Source organism: Neolamprologus brichardi, chromosome 20 (assembly GCF_056152115.1).
Source record: "Neolamprologus brichardi isolate AB-2024 chromosome 20, ASM5615211v1, whole genome shotgun sequence".
Classification (NCBI taxonomy): Eukaryota; Metazoa; Chordata; class Actinopteri; order Cichliformes; family Cichlidae; genus Neolamprologus; species Neolamprologus brichardi.
Window position 1 is genome coordinate 21,774,848 of NC_142123.1, and position 16,434 is coordinate 21,791,281.

General features: G+C 40.4%; 1 protein-coding gene across 1 annotated transcript in view; it reads left to right on the top strand.

Annotated features, from left to right (window-relative positions):
* The window catches only part of LOC102776692 (metabotropic glutamate receptor 7-like), a 72,469-nt gene extending 56,564 nt beyond the window's left edge, over positions 1-15,905 (top strand). The window contains exons 9-10 of the mRNA XM_006796360.2: positions 9,075-9,327; positions 14,776-15,905. Of these exons, the coding sequence (XP_006796423.1) occupies positions 9,075-9,327; positions 14,776-14,825 (303 nt within the window). The 3' untranslated portion in view covers positions 14,826-15,905. The remainder of the gene's footprint in view (positions 1-9,074; positions 9,328-14,775) is intronic.
* The last annotated feature ends 529 nt before the right edge of the window (positions 15,906-16,434 follow it).

Genomic DNA, 16,434 nt, shown 5'->3' on the forward strand with positions numbered 1-16,434 from the left:
ATGCGTGGAAATATACAATTGGCGGCTATATGAGTCTCAGCGTGACGCATTTGAGCGCATCCTCACTTCCTAATACCTTGCCCTGTTGTCTTTTCATGTGCAGATGTGGCCACGCAACCAGTCATATATGACTAATCTCTCTTTCAAATATCAAATGCTTTCTAATAATACCAGGCTGACATGACACCAGCTGATAATGCCTTTGACTCTTTGACCTAATGTTGTTTTGCAGCAGGAGTGGAATTTCTTAAAGCCCACACCATTTAGATACCCTCATTTCCCACACCTGTGACACCCCCTCCCCAAGTTTGCCCATTCAGGCATCGTAGAGGAAAACCACGCAAAAACACTGTTAAAGATCACTGAGCATCTACTGTGCACCTGCATGTGCTCAGCCGGATACTCACCGCTCTCAAGTTAATTACTATGAGAGTCACCTGCATCCAGATCAAATCAGCATGAAACCTCTCCAGTTTATTACTTCAAAAAAGTGTATTGCAAATAAGGGTTTAAATATGTAAACGATGCATTATCTATTTACATATCTGTTAACCTGCGGATATTACCATTACAGCTACATGAATATTGGATAAATCCCACTTATTCTTGTGACATTTTGTTGACATATTAGAATCAAAGGTTTTTCCTGAGGGAAAATTAAGTTCACTTTTTATCACAGCATAAATTAGAAAATACTTTCACAGCCAGACTGTTTTTTTTTTTAGCTACACGCAGATGGTATTGGGTTGGACTTCCTTTTGCCTTAAGAACTGCCATAATTCTTTGTGACATAAATTCAATAAGGTGCTGGAATCATTCCCCAGAGAATTTGGTCCATATTGACATGATAGTGTCAGCTGCACATCCATGATGTGTTTCCTCTTCCAAGGTGCTCTATTGGATTGAGATCTGGTAACTGTGGAGGTTATTTGAGCACAGTTAACTCGTTGTCATGTTCAGTAAACTTGTTTGAGATTATTTGAGCTTTGGGACATGGGTCAGATGGGCACACTGTGGTCATAAAAACTTGGACGGGGTCAGCAACAATACTCAGGTAGGCTGTGGTGTTTAAACAATGCCCAGTCGGGACTAAGAACCCCAAAGTGTGCCAAGAAAACCTATCCAAACACAACTAGCAACCTGAGCTGTTAATGGAAGGCAGGAAGCATCCATGTTTTCATGTTAAAGCAACATTTTTCCAATCTTGTCTTGTCCAGTTTTGCGGAGCTTGTGAAAATTGTAGCCTCACTTTACCTGTATTTAACTGACAGGAGCAGCACTCATGTGGTCATCTGCTGCTGTAGCCCATCTGCTTCAAGGTTTGATATGTTGTGCATTCAGAGATGGCCTTCTGCATACTCTGGTTGCAATGAATGGTTATTTGAGTTATGGTTCTCTTCCTATCCATTTAAAGCAGTCTGACCGGTCTCCTCTGAGCTCTGGCACCAACAAAGCATTTTCCCCCTGAGAACTAACGCTCACTGGATATTTTCTCTTTTTCAGACCATTCCCTGTACACCCTAGAGATGGTTGTGTGGGAAAATCACAGTAAATCAGCAGTTTTTGAAATACTCAGACCAGCCTCCCTGGGAACAACAACCTTCCCACATTCAAAGCCACTTAAATCGATTTCTTCCCCCATTCTGGTGTTCTTCAGCAGGTTGTCTTTACCATATCTAAATGTCTAAATGCATTTGATTGTTGTTGTGCAATTGTCTGATTAGATGTTTGCATCATCAAGCTGTTGAACACGTCTAACTAATATAGTGGCTGGTGATTTTATATGTTGTGAAAAGCTATACATTTTTATTTGAAACTGTTACATAGGTATAAACAGTTCAGGTAATAGATATGATCGGACTGATTCTTAAATGGCACTTTTCTACTCTGCCGGAGCGCCCAAAGCACTTTATACAATATGCCTCATTCACCCATTCACACAAGCGCTATTTTATATGCTTAACTGCTTCTATCTACCATTCAAACGCATTCATACTCCAGTGAATGCATCGGAGAGCAACTTATGATCTTGGGGTTATGATCTTGCCCAAGGATATTTGGCATGCAGACTGGAGGAGCCAAGGATCGAACCACCAACCTTCAAATAAGTAGATGACCTGCTTTACTTCCTGAGCTACAGCCACCAAAAAAAAACAAAAAAGAAAACGCTTTTTGCCTGAAGTGCCTCACCGTAAGTGTTTGCTCTGAGCAAAGGACTGATAAATAGATTTAATGTATTCTGCCAATAAACACGAGGGCTGGTGTTTAAACATAGAATATTTCTTGCAGTTCAGAAGAGTAGGACGATGATATAATGAAACATTTATCCCGAGGCACTGAAACACTCTAATAAAACACCTACAAGACTCAGTCACGCTTAAAAGTGAACTCCATGTACTGGAAGCTTATATGCCTCAGTACATGCGTGGAAAACCTCTTAGGCTCTTGTAAGATGTCCCCTGTAATACATAAACTTCATGGGGACAGTTCGTCCTGACAAGCATCATTAACAATGACTAACTATGCTGCGGAAAACCTTTTCACTTCAGCTTTCAGCAGGTAAAATTGCATCTTCTAAAACTCCTGTCTCTCTGCAAACAGCGGCGTTTGACAGGAGTTGGATGTGACACTTAGTGCGGAGATGTGGAGTCTTTTGAAAATAATATGTGAAATTCCCCTGCCTATCACTTGTTTTATGCATGAAACCTTGAGTAGATTGCACCAGAGGCAGACTGCAGGCAAAAAGCTAAATGTGGTCAAGTCTAATGGAAAGAAAGAAAGGTTGTAGTTGTGATTTTAACTTTAGTCCATTATTTTTTATCAGGGAGAAGGGAGTGTGACATCAGTTTCACACTCTGTGCACAGTTAAGATGTGGAGTATTGCCATTACATATTGAAATGGGAAGACACAGAGGTGTGACCGAAGATGAAAGAATCTGCGAACATTACGAGCTAAATGAGACGGAGAGCGGAATTCACTTCATTTTATCTTGTCCTTCATATCATGATTTATGACAACCGTTGTATAAAAAATGTTAATCTTTCTGTTTTAGATGTGAGGCGGAATGAGAATGGAGCTTTAATTAAACGCCTTCTTCATAATGTTTTTGCATTTTCTTAATGCATTTCTAAAGCATGAGAACGCAGGGCAAAAGTGGCATATGGCTATATCAGAGACTGCGTTATATGGGTTACAGACTGCTAGATATGAATTTGGTCACATTTAAAACATTTGGCACTAATGGATGCAGAAGTAGTGTTTGATTTGTCTGGATTTATTTATGCCTTGGGTTTTAATGGGCTGTGCTCATGTGTTTTTATGTTTCCATAGTGAAATATATCCTTGAGCGTATATTCAAGGAGCCTTATGCGTACGTTTGTTTGAGCACTTACGTCTAAGTCTGGATGATCCGGATGTTAGGTGACATTTGGCTTGTTGTGTCTAATAATCCCATGAAAGATGGGTCATATAAATGTCCAAACACAGAAATTAAAAATTCATGTATTTATTCATTCATGCAACACTGGGAGCTGCAAAGCAGAAGCTGCTCGTAGCTGTTGTGATACAAAGAAAAAATCACAAATGGAGAAAATAATGTAGGTTTTATGTATATTACCTTTTACACTTTTAAGGCTGGGCTACTGATTGATTGAAATCTTTGCAAGTCTTTGCTTGAAAAAACATGCATGCAAATTCCAATTGAATATAATCTAGAAGAACAGTCTGCCACTACTGCCTTGACATCATCTATATTGTAGGTGGGGAATAATTTATTTTTGTAATGTCAACCAGTCTCAGAGAAGTATCAAAACAATATGAACACATCGTTCATTATTTGTAGTTCCGCTATCATTTGGAATAAATATATAAAACACTATATTAGATTTTACCTGTTGTAATTCAGTTGAGATACTGTTCATGACAGATGCCATCCAGCCAGAGGCACTTGACTGCATTGCATTGTCACTGAGGAACTGTGTAATGCGCATTATCTCAGAGTATGTGATTAAAGTTTGATTGAATGTTGTCAAAACTGTTGTTGCTGACAGAATCATCGCTCTCAATGTCGAATTTTCTTCATTGTGAGGGAGCATCAGGCCGCGAGGAGCTGTGGAGGATCCTCAGCTTCTCCGCAGGCAGTGTGTGTTCTCCTCTAGTATCTTTTAATAGGCTTGTGATCATCAAACTTTACCAAAACCTGTCTCTCTCACAGATTATCTCTTTCTTTGGAACTCCTCTAAATATTGGCCAAGGTTGAAATGATTTCCCAAATTCAAAAGTTTAAAAGAGACCTAATACTCTCATTTGCAGCACCATGCTTTTTATTCTTAGACTGCACTAGGGTAGCTTTGCATAATTCACAGTAAAAAGTTTCTTATTGATTTTATCCCGTGCCATTGTGCAGCCTCTTATTAAAGCCTCTTTTTGAAACAAGGCATTTTAGCTGTCCTCCATTTAGGGCCACCCTCCCCTTAAGCCATCTTTATTCCAATTGGCTGCCCCAGACAAACAGAAAGTTGGGTGGAATAGCTGTGGCTGAGGTGACCATATTAAGGATAGCTGCCGCTACTCAAAAAAAAAGTAAATTATTACACATTACTAGTACATGCCTATGCTACAATATTGCTATGCCTTTGCTTGCAAAGCAATAGACTTACTTATACTTACTTACCCGCATGGAGAAAATTGAGGGAAATAAAGTGGGTCACTTTAGCCAGTTGCTCTGTGGTTGCTAGGCATGTATAATTCATCATTTGTGGATATAAATAAGATGTTATTGTCACGAAATTAAAATGATAGGATGCTTTCATAAGGTTTTGTAGGTGTACAAAGACTTTAACTTCATTGCTAGACGGTTGCCAGGCAACATGATGGCATTTTAATATATTGTACATATTTCAGCTTTTAGGGGTATAAATTCGATATCACTGTCATGAAAGAAAAATGATGCAATGTTTTCATAAGGTTTTATGGGTGCATAAATGCTATAAACTGGTGATGTTAGCCTATTGTGTGGTGGTTGCTAGGAAACGTGATGATCTTTAATCTCTGATATGGATAAGAACCTTCAAAACCTACCTGCGTGACAAGTTTGGTCACTCAAACTCCTGATCATGTAGGAGGAGTTTGCAAACTAACAAACACCTAGAGAGACTTAAATTATTGGTGCTGCATTACATTAATTACTTAATTACTACCTGGAGAAAGTAAGGCACTACACTACTTGTTAGATTAATTTGTCGTTACTTTGTAACATGGCCTGACGTGAATTGTCACATAATAACCAGTAACGATATAAACTTTAGGCTACAGGTTCATACACTGACACAAATCCCTGTCCTAATCACAACACACAAGAGCAGTCCAAATGTAAATAACTACAGGTAGAAATGGAGGCTACAATGCTTCAAGCCTGTCAGCTCATCACTTTTTGGTTCCATGCTGAAGATCTCTGAGCTGCTGGGCTGGGGTAGGCGTTCACTCAGCTTTGTGTTAGCGTGATGTCCATGCAGATGCTTGCAAAGATCAAGTGCTATGTGAGCATAAGCTGATAATTCCTACTGTCCTGTACACAGTTGTAGCTTTATCACATTTTTGTCCTTTCATGGAATAAAAAGTTATAGACCATTCCACCGTTTTCCTCCTCCATTCATATGAAGAGAAGTCAGCTAATTGCAGCAAGTACCTTCTTAATATCCATCCATTGTGCAGAGCACTGAAGAACCTTTGTAATGAAAGTAACAACATGACAAAAACATGGTGGTAACACTTTGTAAAGTGTTAGACACAGCCTCACTGAGAACTGTCTGAAACAGAGCAATTACAGCAGTTTGAAGCATGAGCTTCTGGTTCACAGGGATCACTTGCACATAGACGTTATTGTTTGAAACTTTGCCCTTGTTAAATATATATGTGACAGAAAATAGGCAAAACACAATAACTCTGTTTTTTTCAAAGAGTTTTATTCTTAGTCGTGTAGGACTTAAATTGTGTCACTTTGAATTTTTGGCTTCTTGGGACAAATTTTCCTGCCGACACACGTGATGGATCCTGAACGCTGTATTTTGACAAATCATGTCAAGGAAACATCAAAAATTATTTCCTCTAATTATTGTGACAATTACTTACCATCTCTGCCACATGCAGAGTGCATTATCGGTCACAGCTTCTTAATCTGCCAATCATGAATACCAGAAATGGGGATCTCCTGTACAGAGTTGAAAAGAAGCAAAGGCCATCAACATACAGAGCTACAATACAGAATCAGGCTTTGGAGCACAAAGCCAGACAGAGTTATTCATGACACGAGCCAGGATAGAAAGTAGGCCACCCCAAACAACAAGAGACATCCAGGTAGTTGAGGGGAGACTGCAAATCCCCTGGATTCATTATTGAAGGCATTCTCTAACGGGGCAGAGAGCATCCTAATTGTCACTTACTGAATCAAGTTCTTATCACTGTGTGCATTTATAGTACTCATCCATACACAATTAAATTGCCTTTGCGGTAAGTATATCCCTGGTGGGTATAATTATGAGAATTACGCTCAACAGCTTTTTGTCTAAATAGTAGAAACATCGTCTGTTGTGACTGAATGTTGGCATTTGGCTTGTCAGTGAGATGTAAAATTCAAAAGCACCCGTTTGATTCCTGATGAGCGCGTTAATAAATCATTACGGTGGTTATAAATAGTAAGTTGCCAAGCAGTTGTGAAAATGCCTTCATGTATTTATTTATGTTAAAGCAACAGAAGCTAATTATGACTGTTCTGCGACAAGCAAAGCATTTGAGTGGTGGGTACGAATTTGGGTCAAGCTCACAGAGATGCACAATGGAAAAACCCTGTCTCTGCGGTTAGAGATGGTTAGAAAAAGGATTTGTTTTGGTGTGCTTATGTGCCTGTGTGTGTGTGTGCGGGCATGTGTATTAGAAAGCATGAAAGCCCACATACCTACACATGCTTTGTGTGTGCGTATGAGCGCACAAAGTGCCTATTACAGCTTATTGTGAGCCTGCTCCCGAATCAGCTCTCCTGCATGGTCAATAAATCAGTTGTGATAGGGTCAGCATTGCAGACTCTTTGCTATCAGGATCTCATTAAAAGCTTATTCCAGGCATCTTTAGTTGCTTGCACCAAACTCTGTAGTGTTGCTATGGATACCAGACAGGTTACCATCTACCAAACATGGAAGCGCAGCAGCACAGGCTGAAGATTCTCTGGCGATTATGTTTGATGCCACGTGCGCTGCCCCACAACGCTTTGACTTGTGGCCCCAAAAAATTCTAGCCATGAGCCCTGCAAATTTGCAGCTGAAACGACATTCCCCCATCCCAGAGTGACAGGGAACAGAGTGCGCTGAGAGTACTGTGATATTCATACAGTTATTAATGCATGGTGTACCAGCCAGATCGCTGCTTCTGATGCTGCTTCACAGAGAAACAGGAGGGTATGGAGGCAATTGAGTGCATTGGTGTGTTGATGATATCAGGCATCTGAATGATTTTTGGAGATTAGAAGACAAAGGCATGACTAGCATGGAAATGAGTGAAAGAAATTACTGTTTCCGAATATTTACCAAGAAAGATTGTATGCAAATGGTGACATTTCCTCCTCTCACTGATTCACTGAGCATTTTGCTTCTCCACAGACACGCTGTGGTGGATAATGTGTTTACAATCGTACCCTCTCCTAGTGCACATTACCAGTGACTGACTGAATGGTAGTATGTAAGTGACATCTGATGCTTTCAAGTGCAGTAGATTAGAGAGGAGGCTATGGTGATCGGCTCTTCAAACAATAATGTCCCCTCTTGAAGTGATTATTTCTCCTCCAAGACCCTTAAATGAAACAAAGAGCTCTTAAATGTCCTCTGATTTACCGACTTCACCACCTCAAAAATCACTAGATTCTAATGAAGTCAGTGTTTAAAATTTGCAATCCCTACACGATCTGGGTTATGCAAGCTCACAATTACAGGCTGACAGTGTGAAAGGTGTTATGCAACGACTGAAAGGGAATGTCATGTTGGATGCATTTGAGAGAATGTACCTGTGTTCATGTCACGGGAGTCCAATGAATGATCCTAGCACTTACCGCACTGACAGCCTTTCTCGGGCTGCATTCCGCTGTGTGCAGAGCTGCAGAAAGATAAATGTAGACTTTCTGTGTGCTGAAAATGTACTGTTCTTAGTGCATACATGTTCTTTTATTGTACTCTCAGAGGAATATACATTAAAGTGGGCCTGGTAATAGAATTTGCTAGTGGGAGAAGTAGGGCTCGGATTGCTTGAGCGGTGAAATAAAACAGCTCGTATAAAAGGAAAAGAAAGGTGGCTTCAATATGTCATGGACAGCTTCTCATCTGACAGTGTGGTCCATCAATCTAGAGGGAAAAAAGTCAACAGGCTGGCAGGAATGAGGGCAAGGAAGGATATTTGTTGGTGATTCTTCTGCTGTTGTCATTAATACGCTTGAACCGTCTTTGACTTGAGTGAGTAGCTGCAGGTCAGGCTTTAATAAATGCTTCTAGATCATGTACTAAACGCATGAGTGCTCTTTTGCTCATAGCAACACATAGCAAATGCCGGGATCACCTACTTATCTCTTAATAATAGTAGGTTATCAAACCAAGAATTGTATAATTGTGGGAATTCAGTATTAAAAAATATGTTCCTATAAAATTATAAACGTTTTTAATGACTAACATCATGGCTCCTTCTGCAGAAAGGTTAACCACAAAGACTCAGAAAATGGCAACAAACAATGTAATGTATCTTCCGGATGCTGAGATTTTGTTATTGGGCAGTGGCTATTATTAGGTTTTGCCTCATCACTTTGCTCAGCAGTGTGACTGCTCTTTAATTGGCAACAGATGTTTAGCCATCATCGCTGTCTTGTTTCTAATTTTTCTTTATAAGTGTTTAAATGCTACTCCTAACATATTTATCTGCCTCATAGAGCAGCCAAATCAACGCTGATACCACACACAAAGGAGCTACCCATTTTGATTATGTCTGCTGCTATTCTAGTCTTTATTAAAATCACTCTTCACCTGTCTCTGCTTACTTACAGCTGTACATTCAGACAACCACCCTGACCATCTCTATGAACCTCAGTGCCTCAGTAGCACTGGGCATGCTCTACATGCCCAAGGTGTACATCATTATCTTCCACCCTGAGATGAACGTCCAGAAGAGGAAGCGCAGCTTCAAGGCTGTAGTCACAGCTGCCACAATGTCATCACGTCTGTCCCAGAAGCCCAACGAGAGGCCCAATGGAGAAGCAAAGACTGAGCTGTGTGAGAACCCCGCTGCTGACCCCATGAGTAAGTAATCTGGCGTGGCGTTTTTAGCCAACATGCAATAAAACAGAGAAGTTTGCACAGTTTTTAACATTTGTAAGCAGGATGCAGACTATTAATAAACAGTTTACTGCACTCTATAATCATGAATACGTCCACAAACCTTTTTAAGTGTTAATGTCCAGGACTTACTGTGTGGACATCCTGCAAAACTCAGACTCTCTGAGATTAAAATTCTTAATTCATGACTAAAGTCATGTGATATTCTCTGAGGCTAAACTTGTAAAACTTTAAAACATCACATGAGAAAAAATATATATATAAAAAAACAGCCCTCATTTTCACTAGGTTGAACCAACTGCATCACACCTCAGAGGCCAGCACAGAGGGAATGCTAAAAGTGCAGAGTAGTAAGAGACACGCAGCAGTAACTCTTTCACAAAAACGACCTCCCCATCAGATCAGTGTGTGGTGTTCTCCTGGTAGTGTCTCTTCAAAGCATAGATGCTTCCAATCATGTAGCAATTCTGTCCTGACCTAAGTATTTTCTGATTGCAAAGTATAATTTGATAAGGTCTACCACTGCAGGCACAATGCATGGCAACCAGTAATTGGAATTTCTTTTTTCTTGCTCATATATGACTTTAATCTGGAAAAAAATAAGATTTTATCTTTGAATATAAAACTCTTGCCTAAGCTCTGTTTTGTACTTTTGTAAGCTACAAAAATGCTAATATTGTTTTTCTATACAGGCTGAATGTGGACGTAGAGTATTACCAGAGGACTGCTAGAAATACACATTTGGATTTTTATTTTCACACTTTTAAAGACCAATACATTGTAAAAAAAAAATGCTTGTACTTTAGTACAACACTTTAGTTAGACATAAACTTAACCTATGAACAATCCAATCTACAAACACATCCATTTGTGTCCACAGTGAACCTTTAATATTAAAAATAGTCCCTTTATAGCCATGAGAAATGATACAGACCATAAAGATGACCCAGGAGCTGAGATCTACATCTGTATAATAGATGTAAATTTTCCCGAGACACATAAATGAGATCTTTTTAGTCTTTTTTTCAATCTTTTTTCCTTTCTTGTACTAGAAAGCCCATTCCACTGGTTTAATAGGATGGTGACTTGGTTAAAATGATGTATAATGTCCCTTAAAAAGGACCCAGTTATCTTGTATCCTGATTAATAGTTCGACCTTTAGGCCAGCTGCATGGCAGGGAACATGAGAGATGGGGGCACTTGCCCTCTGAAGAGATTTCAAGCAGCAGGGCTTTGTCGACGGGAATGGAAGGAGATTATCTGTCCCTGTTGCTGTGTGTTACTCATACCACCCTTCATCTAAAACAGTAAGCATGATCCTGTTAGCAGAGAGAAAGCTGGGTATTAGTACGTGAGTGGGGAGGCCTACATATTTCCGTAGTTAGGTGATATGGTGTTTGTTGTGGGTGAGAAACATCAACATGAGAAAGAGTTTTTTAAGCCCTTTAAAGAAGAAAGACTGCAAAGGCAGAATTCTAGGCCAGCGTTGCCATGGAAGCTTTTTGCTCATCTCTAGTTGTCAGGACGAAGACAGTGAAGATTGACAGCTCATGCAAATCACACATCACAGCTTCCAAAGACCTCTTCTCCCACAACACTTCTAATCACACAGAGTGATCATGGCACCCACAGGTGCACCAGCCCCACAACCCCTCTCTGGATTATGCCTCTGAGATCACAGATTTTCCTGGGAATTTCTCCAAACAGCCAACAGTTGTCACACTCATCTGTCATGAGCAGAATGAGCGTGTGGGTCTGTGACTGAGTGTGCTTCTCAATGTGTGTATCATTGTGTGAGTCAAAAGTGTGAGTTATGCGCATAAGTCAGAGTGCTGATGCAAGCGTATCAGGGGATGGGGAGCACATCTTTGCCTGTCACACATGTGGCTCTTTGAGTAAATAGGGGTGAAACCTTGGCATCTGTTGCAGCAGCACATCAAAAGTCCCCAAGCAGGGCATGCGGTCTGTGTAAGACCCTCCCAAAAGTGCCCCCTATCTTCTGCTCTGTGTTTCTCTCACCTTCTGTCTCTCCAACATGAATATCTTCTCGCCTTTTCTCCCCTCGCTGCATGTACTCTCCTCCTCTTGCCCTTCTTTTTTTAGCAACATTGGAACTGACATTTATTAATGGCGAATTTATGTGCATGACCGCCCTGAAACCTGAACTGCGCCTCGACCATCCCGGGAGAATGTCCGTCAATTCCTGTAACCATCGGAGTGCCAAATTCCTTCTTTTCAGGGGCCCCTTATGGAATGACTCAAACTGATTTATAGGGTTTAAGAGCATTAGCAGTTCTGCAGATTTACATTGATATTGATACGGTGTAATATCATCATGATTACACCTCTCGGAGAAGAGGCTTCGCCCTGAGATGTCGGATTGATTCACTGTCCCGTTACATTTTTCCCAACAGGCATGTGTGCGAATGCCTTAATGCTTCTCTGACTGATTTCATTTAATTAACAATGAAATCTGTAGTTGGAAAAACACAACTTAACAAATGGAAGAACCAAAAGGAAGAAGAGTTATGGGAGGCTTTAATATTAAAAATTAGGATGATAGAGAGGATTTGTCTGAGCCAATTTCTATTACAACTAACTAGAATCTCAGACGTTAGAAGATTCATGCTCTGGAATTTTTAAAAATACTTCTTTATATGGAAATAAAATGTATATTAGTTCATCAATTTAGCTCTCTTTTCCATTAAGCCAACTTTCTTCTGATTGGCTGCCGCTCACAAACAGAAAGTTTGTATAGCAGGCGAATGTGACTTTTATCATATCTCATAGAAGACATTATTATTTGAAACTCTGGCCATATCTAATATGAGAATTCAGCATTTTAACTGTATATATGTGACAGCAATTAAGGAAAAGCATAATACTTTAGGTCCCTTTAAAGGAAAATGAGCTTTGAGGATATGGCAGCCACAGATGGATGACTTGCTCACATAACTAATGTTACTGTCACACTACAATGCAACCAAAATTACTGCAGTGAACTTGCAATCTTGTTTTCTTTAAACTGGTTGCTTCAAGGATGGGAACCAGGTCTGCAACCAAGCTGTAGTCTTCAAAACAACTTTGGTGCATCAAGATAAAACACAATCGATCAGCTTTCAGTTTGCAAATGAATGTGGTCAGGTTGGTAATTACATGCAATCTGCAATTCTGTTGCCATCTGTATAGACAGAAATTCACATTAACTACTTACTTCAGGTCCAGACATAACCTAACAGAACTGCGATTTAACTGCAAGATGATACAGATGCTATGGGGATGTAGCTAGAATACAACCAGTTGAGTCTTTACTGCAGAGGGACACATCGCATGCAAGTTGTACAGACTAGCTCAGATTGTTTGTGCTAGCTAGATGTGATGGTGTAATAAGTCTACGTTTATAAATTAGACAGCAGTAGTTTGCAACACTTCACCAGTCCGTCTGAGAGTGACAGGAATCAGTCCGAGGCAGGTTGACAGGTTGCTTTCACCCCGAGGCAGCCTGTGCAGTCGAAAACGGTCACAAAGAGGCTGACGCCGTTGCACGCTTAATCTTTGGGGTACCAGCTGCACCGGGCAACCACCAGTTTTTCCTAGTCACATGGAGGTTGCTGTCCTATTTTTACTCTAGTGTGACTGAACCAAAAACAATGTCATCAAGAAGTGGAAAAAAGGCAGCTTGGATTTGAAAGCTCCAGGGTCAGTTGCTTGTACACAGCAGAAACCAAAATACAAGCCTTTAAAAGAGTTACATAATTTTTCTTCATCTATAAATTTGCATACATTTGTACTCATCTGTTTTTAATTCAGCTTTTTGGTTTGGTTTATAGCTTACTGCAGTTGCTGTGTGTGTGTGTGTGTGTGGGGGGGGGGGGGGGGGGGGGGGGGGTGGAGTACGGGGGTGGAAGTAAAACTTCTATTTTTTAATCAGATTTGAACAGTTATTCTACACATGCAGTTTTTTTCCGTCCCAGTGACCAGTGAAATTAAAGTTAATTTACATAATCCTTCAAACGGCCCACTTAAATGAGGCGTTTCAGGAGGACTGCAGAATGGCGAGACTTGCTTCTGGAAGGGCTTTGTTAGAGTTAGGTGCCTAAACCCTGAGCTGACCGCTCCCCATAAATATGATACATAGAAATTGGGAAGTGATTAGTTATTATCCCCGGCGGAACCTTCCCAGGGATGCTGGGGTCGCGGAGGGGTTAGGCAACAGGCGGTGATGGAGGGCAGCGGCGGTGGCACTGATATGTAAGAGGCAGAGGGAGCGAGGGGGAATTTGCAGCTTAAATAGACTATCAAATTGGGAGGGTGTGACTGGTACTGTATGAGCTATGTGTTGGATGTTTAAAGATGTTACATGTGAATGATGCAGCGCAGCTTGAGCTGCCTCCATTTATGTTAACCCCTTAGATCAGGTCATGATTAATGCACACAATGTGTGCGCTACTCTGGCGCAGATCATAAACAGAGAAGTCGGATTCTTTAAAAATGCATGCGGTTCAAAAGGTTTTAGTATCAAACCTGAAAACGCACACAGAAACATCTTACTTAAAAAATAAATAAATAAAAATCTTCCTGACTATGTTTACCAGCAAGATTCTGTTGTACATTTACTAATGTTTTATTCATCATACTTCCCGGCCAAGACTACAAAATGCAGCTGTAAAGAAATGGTGCGACTTTAATTGCATAGCCCATGGGAGATGGTCGCCATAGCAACATTAAAGTAGTAGAATAGCAATGACTGTGATTAAGAAAATGCACAAACAGGACAACAAGCCTGCAGATACACATATCCTCCTACTTGTCATTGCTCTACGGACTACATTCACATTACCCTAGCCCATTGTTCACAGTATGACACTCTGCTTAAATGTCACTGTAAGCCAAAGAGAAACCACAACTCCAGATTTTATTCCTACCATAAAACAGACAAGCCAGGATGACCTCAGTTTGCAAAAAAAACTTTCACTTTGAAGGTCTGAAGCTCAAAGTGGTTCTCGATATACAGCAGGACACACAAACAGAAACTGCACACAGGCACGCAGCCACATTCTGATACGTTTCCATGGCAATCTAGACTGGGATCGCGTTGCATGCCCCAGCATTTGTTCGGTGCCCACTTGTGTGGTGTTTGTGTTTTTTATCACTAGTTAACATCTGAAAATAGAATCTAAGGCTTTGCATGGGGGCATTGTGAGTTGAAATGATACACGAGGCCTGGAATTTGTTTCTACTGATTGCACACAGCTGGCAATAAGAATGCACAGCACAGCAGGAAGGAGGATGACGATGTGTATTTACCTTGGAAAAGATGCTTTCTTTTCCATTCTTCTGTTTATGTTTTAGCTGTGCTTAAAGTAAATCTTTATCTTTTTTTCCTCTCTTCATATTTCACTTTGATTTCAGGTCAAGCAACAAAGAAAACATATGTGAGTTACAACAACCTCAGGATCTGATCTGCTTGGAAACGAATACTGTATGTCCTTTATCTGTGATTGAAAAGAGAGCTGTAGAGAAGCAGAGAAAGACAGACAGAGGCATCCCAGCACCACCTGCAGTACCTATGCACTCCAGGACTATGGATTGCATCCAACTTTCATCCAGACATGATGCATGAGTCCTGACAGAGACTAGAACGGCTTTAGGCCTGTGTGGCTGGGTCAAGCCTCCAGAACCAAACTGTAGGTTTTTGGGTTTTTTAAAACTTGTGTCATGGCCCCACCCCCACCCCTTCTCTCGCTGATGGAGATCAACATGCCTGCTAAACAGGGGGCCACCGTGAATAAGGACAAATGCAGAAAAGGACACTGGATCTGCTTTCAAGATATTTTCTTTTAAAATGTCATTAAAGCCATATTCTCTTGGGGTTCCCATTATTGGATTTCTGTTTGTATTGTTTCTAAGTGATTTCTTTTTCTCCTGTGCCTCTTATTTCTTGAAATTGATTTAATAACCTTAAACAGCAAGCTCTGCCACATACAGTAATTTATTTTAATTAATTCAAATCAGTTCCAGATGATTCTTATGTTAGAGTGATGGGCATTGTAAGTATATATTATTTTTTTTTGTAAATATCTGAGAGTATTTTCATGTTTGGAGTAAAACAATAGATATCCAGTCTTTGTTCTGTTGGATTTGAATGGTTATGAAAAGCACCACAAAGTGTTCACTTTGCATGTGCCAATGTATGTTTGTTCTATTTGATGTAAACTTGAAGAAAAAAAAAGGGGAAAAAAAATAAAAAATAAACATAAATTCTGAAAATGATAATAAGCTTCAGCATCCTTCTGCTGCTCGTTTTCTTTACCAGAAGTGAACTTCACTGAGTGACAGAATATGGCTTTAATCTGTTGTTGAACTGACCTTCCCTGTATCTGCAAAAGCATGTTTGTTTGATTTAGTTTCACACTGGGTATATTATGCCTAATTATGGTGTGGGAAACATTAATATCAGAGCAATCTTGCAAGTATGTTGTGATGTCTGTCAAATTATGGACGTGTAATAAAATCATTTTGTTATCTTTTATACAATGAAACCAGACAGCATATCATAGTTATTTCTGTGCGTGCGGAAATGTGTGAGTTTGCACGAGAGACTAGGAGAGACTAAAGTCCAAAAGTGGCGTACAAGTGCAATCAGGCGTCGTGTTGTTTATACTGTAGGCTTGCGTAGCTGATGGAAATGTTTGGTGCTCGTACACCGAGGAGCTGGGACCTCTGCGAGAGAAAACGATGTCCACTTGCTGACTTCCTTACTCGCCCGTTTGCTCCTCTTCCCGCACCAACACCCCTCCCGAGTCTCACCGCCAATCCCCCACATGAATAATGTAACATGTCAGATCAATTTGTCCTGCTGATGACCAAGTCTTTACGAGCTAACCGCTCTTTATTCCCGTGCCTGCCTACAAGCATAATGTTACTATTTTCAATATTGATTATTGCATCAAAACATGAATAGGCCACGCATGAGAGACTCCTGCTTCTTCACCCTCTAGGCTGTTACTTGGCAAATGATATATGACCAAGAAATGCCGATTCCTCTTGTCTGTGCGTGTGTGTGTGTTT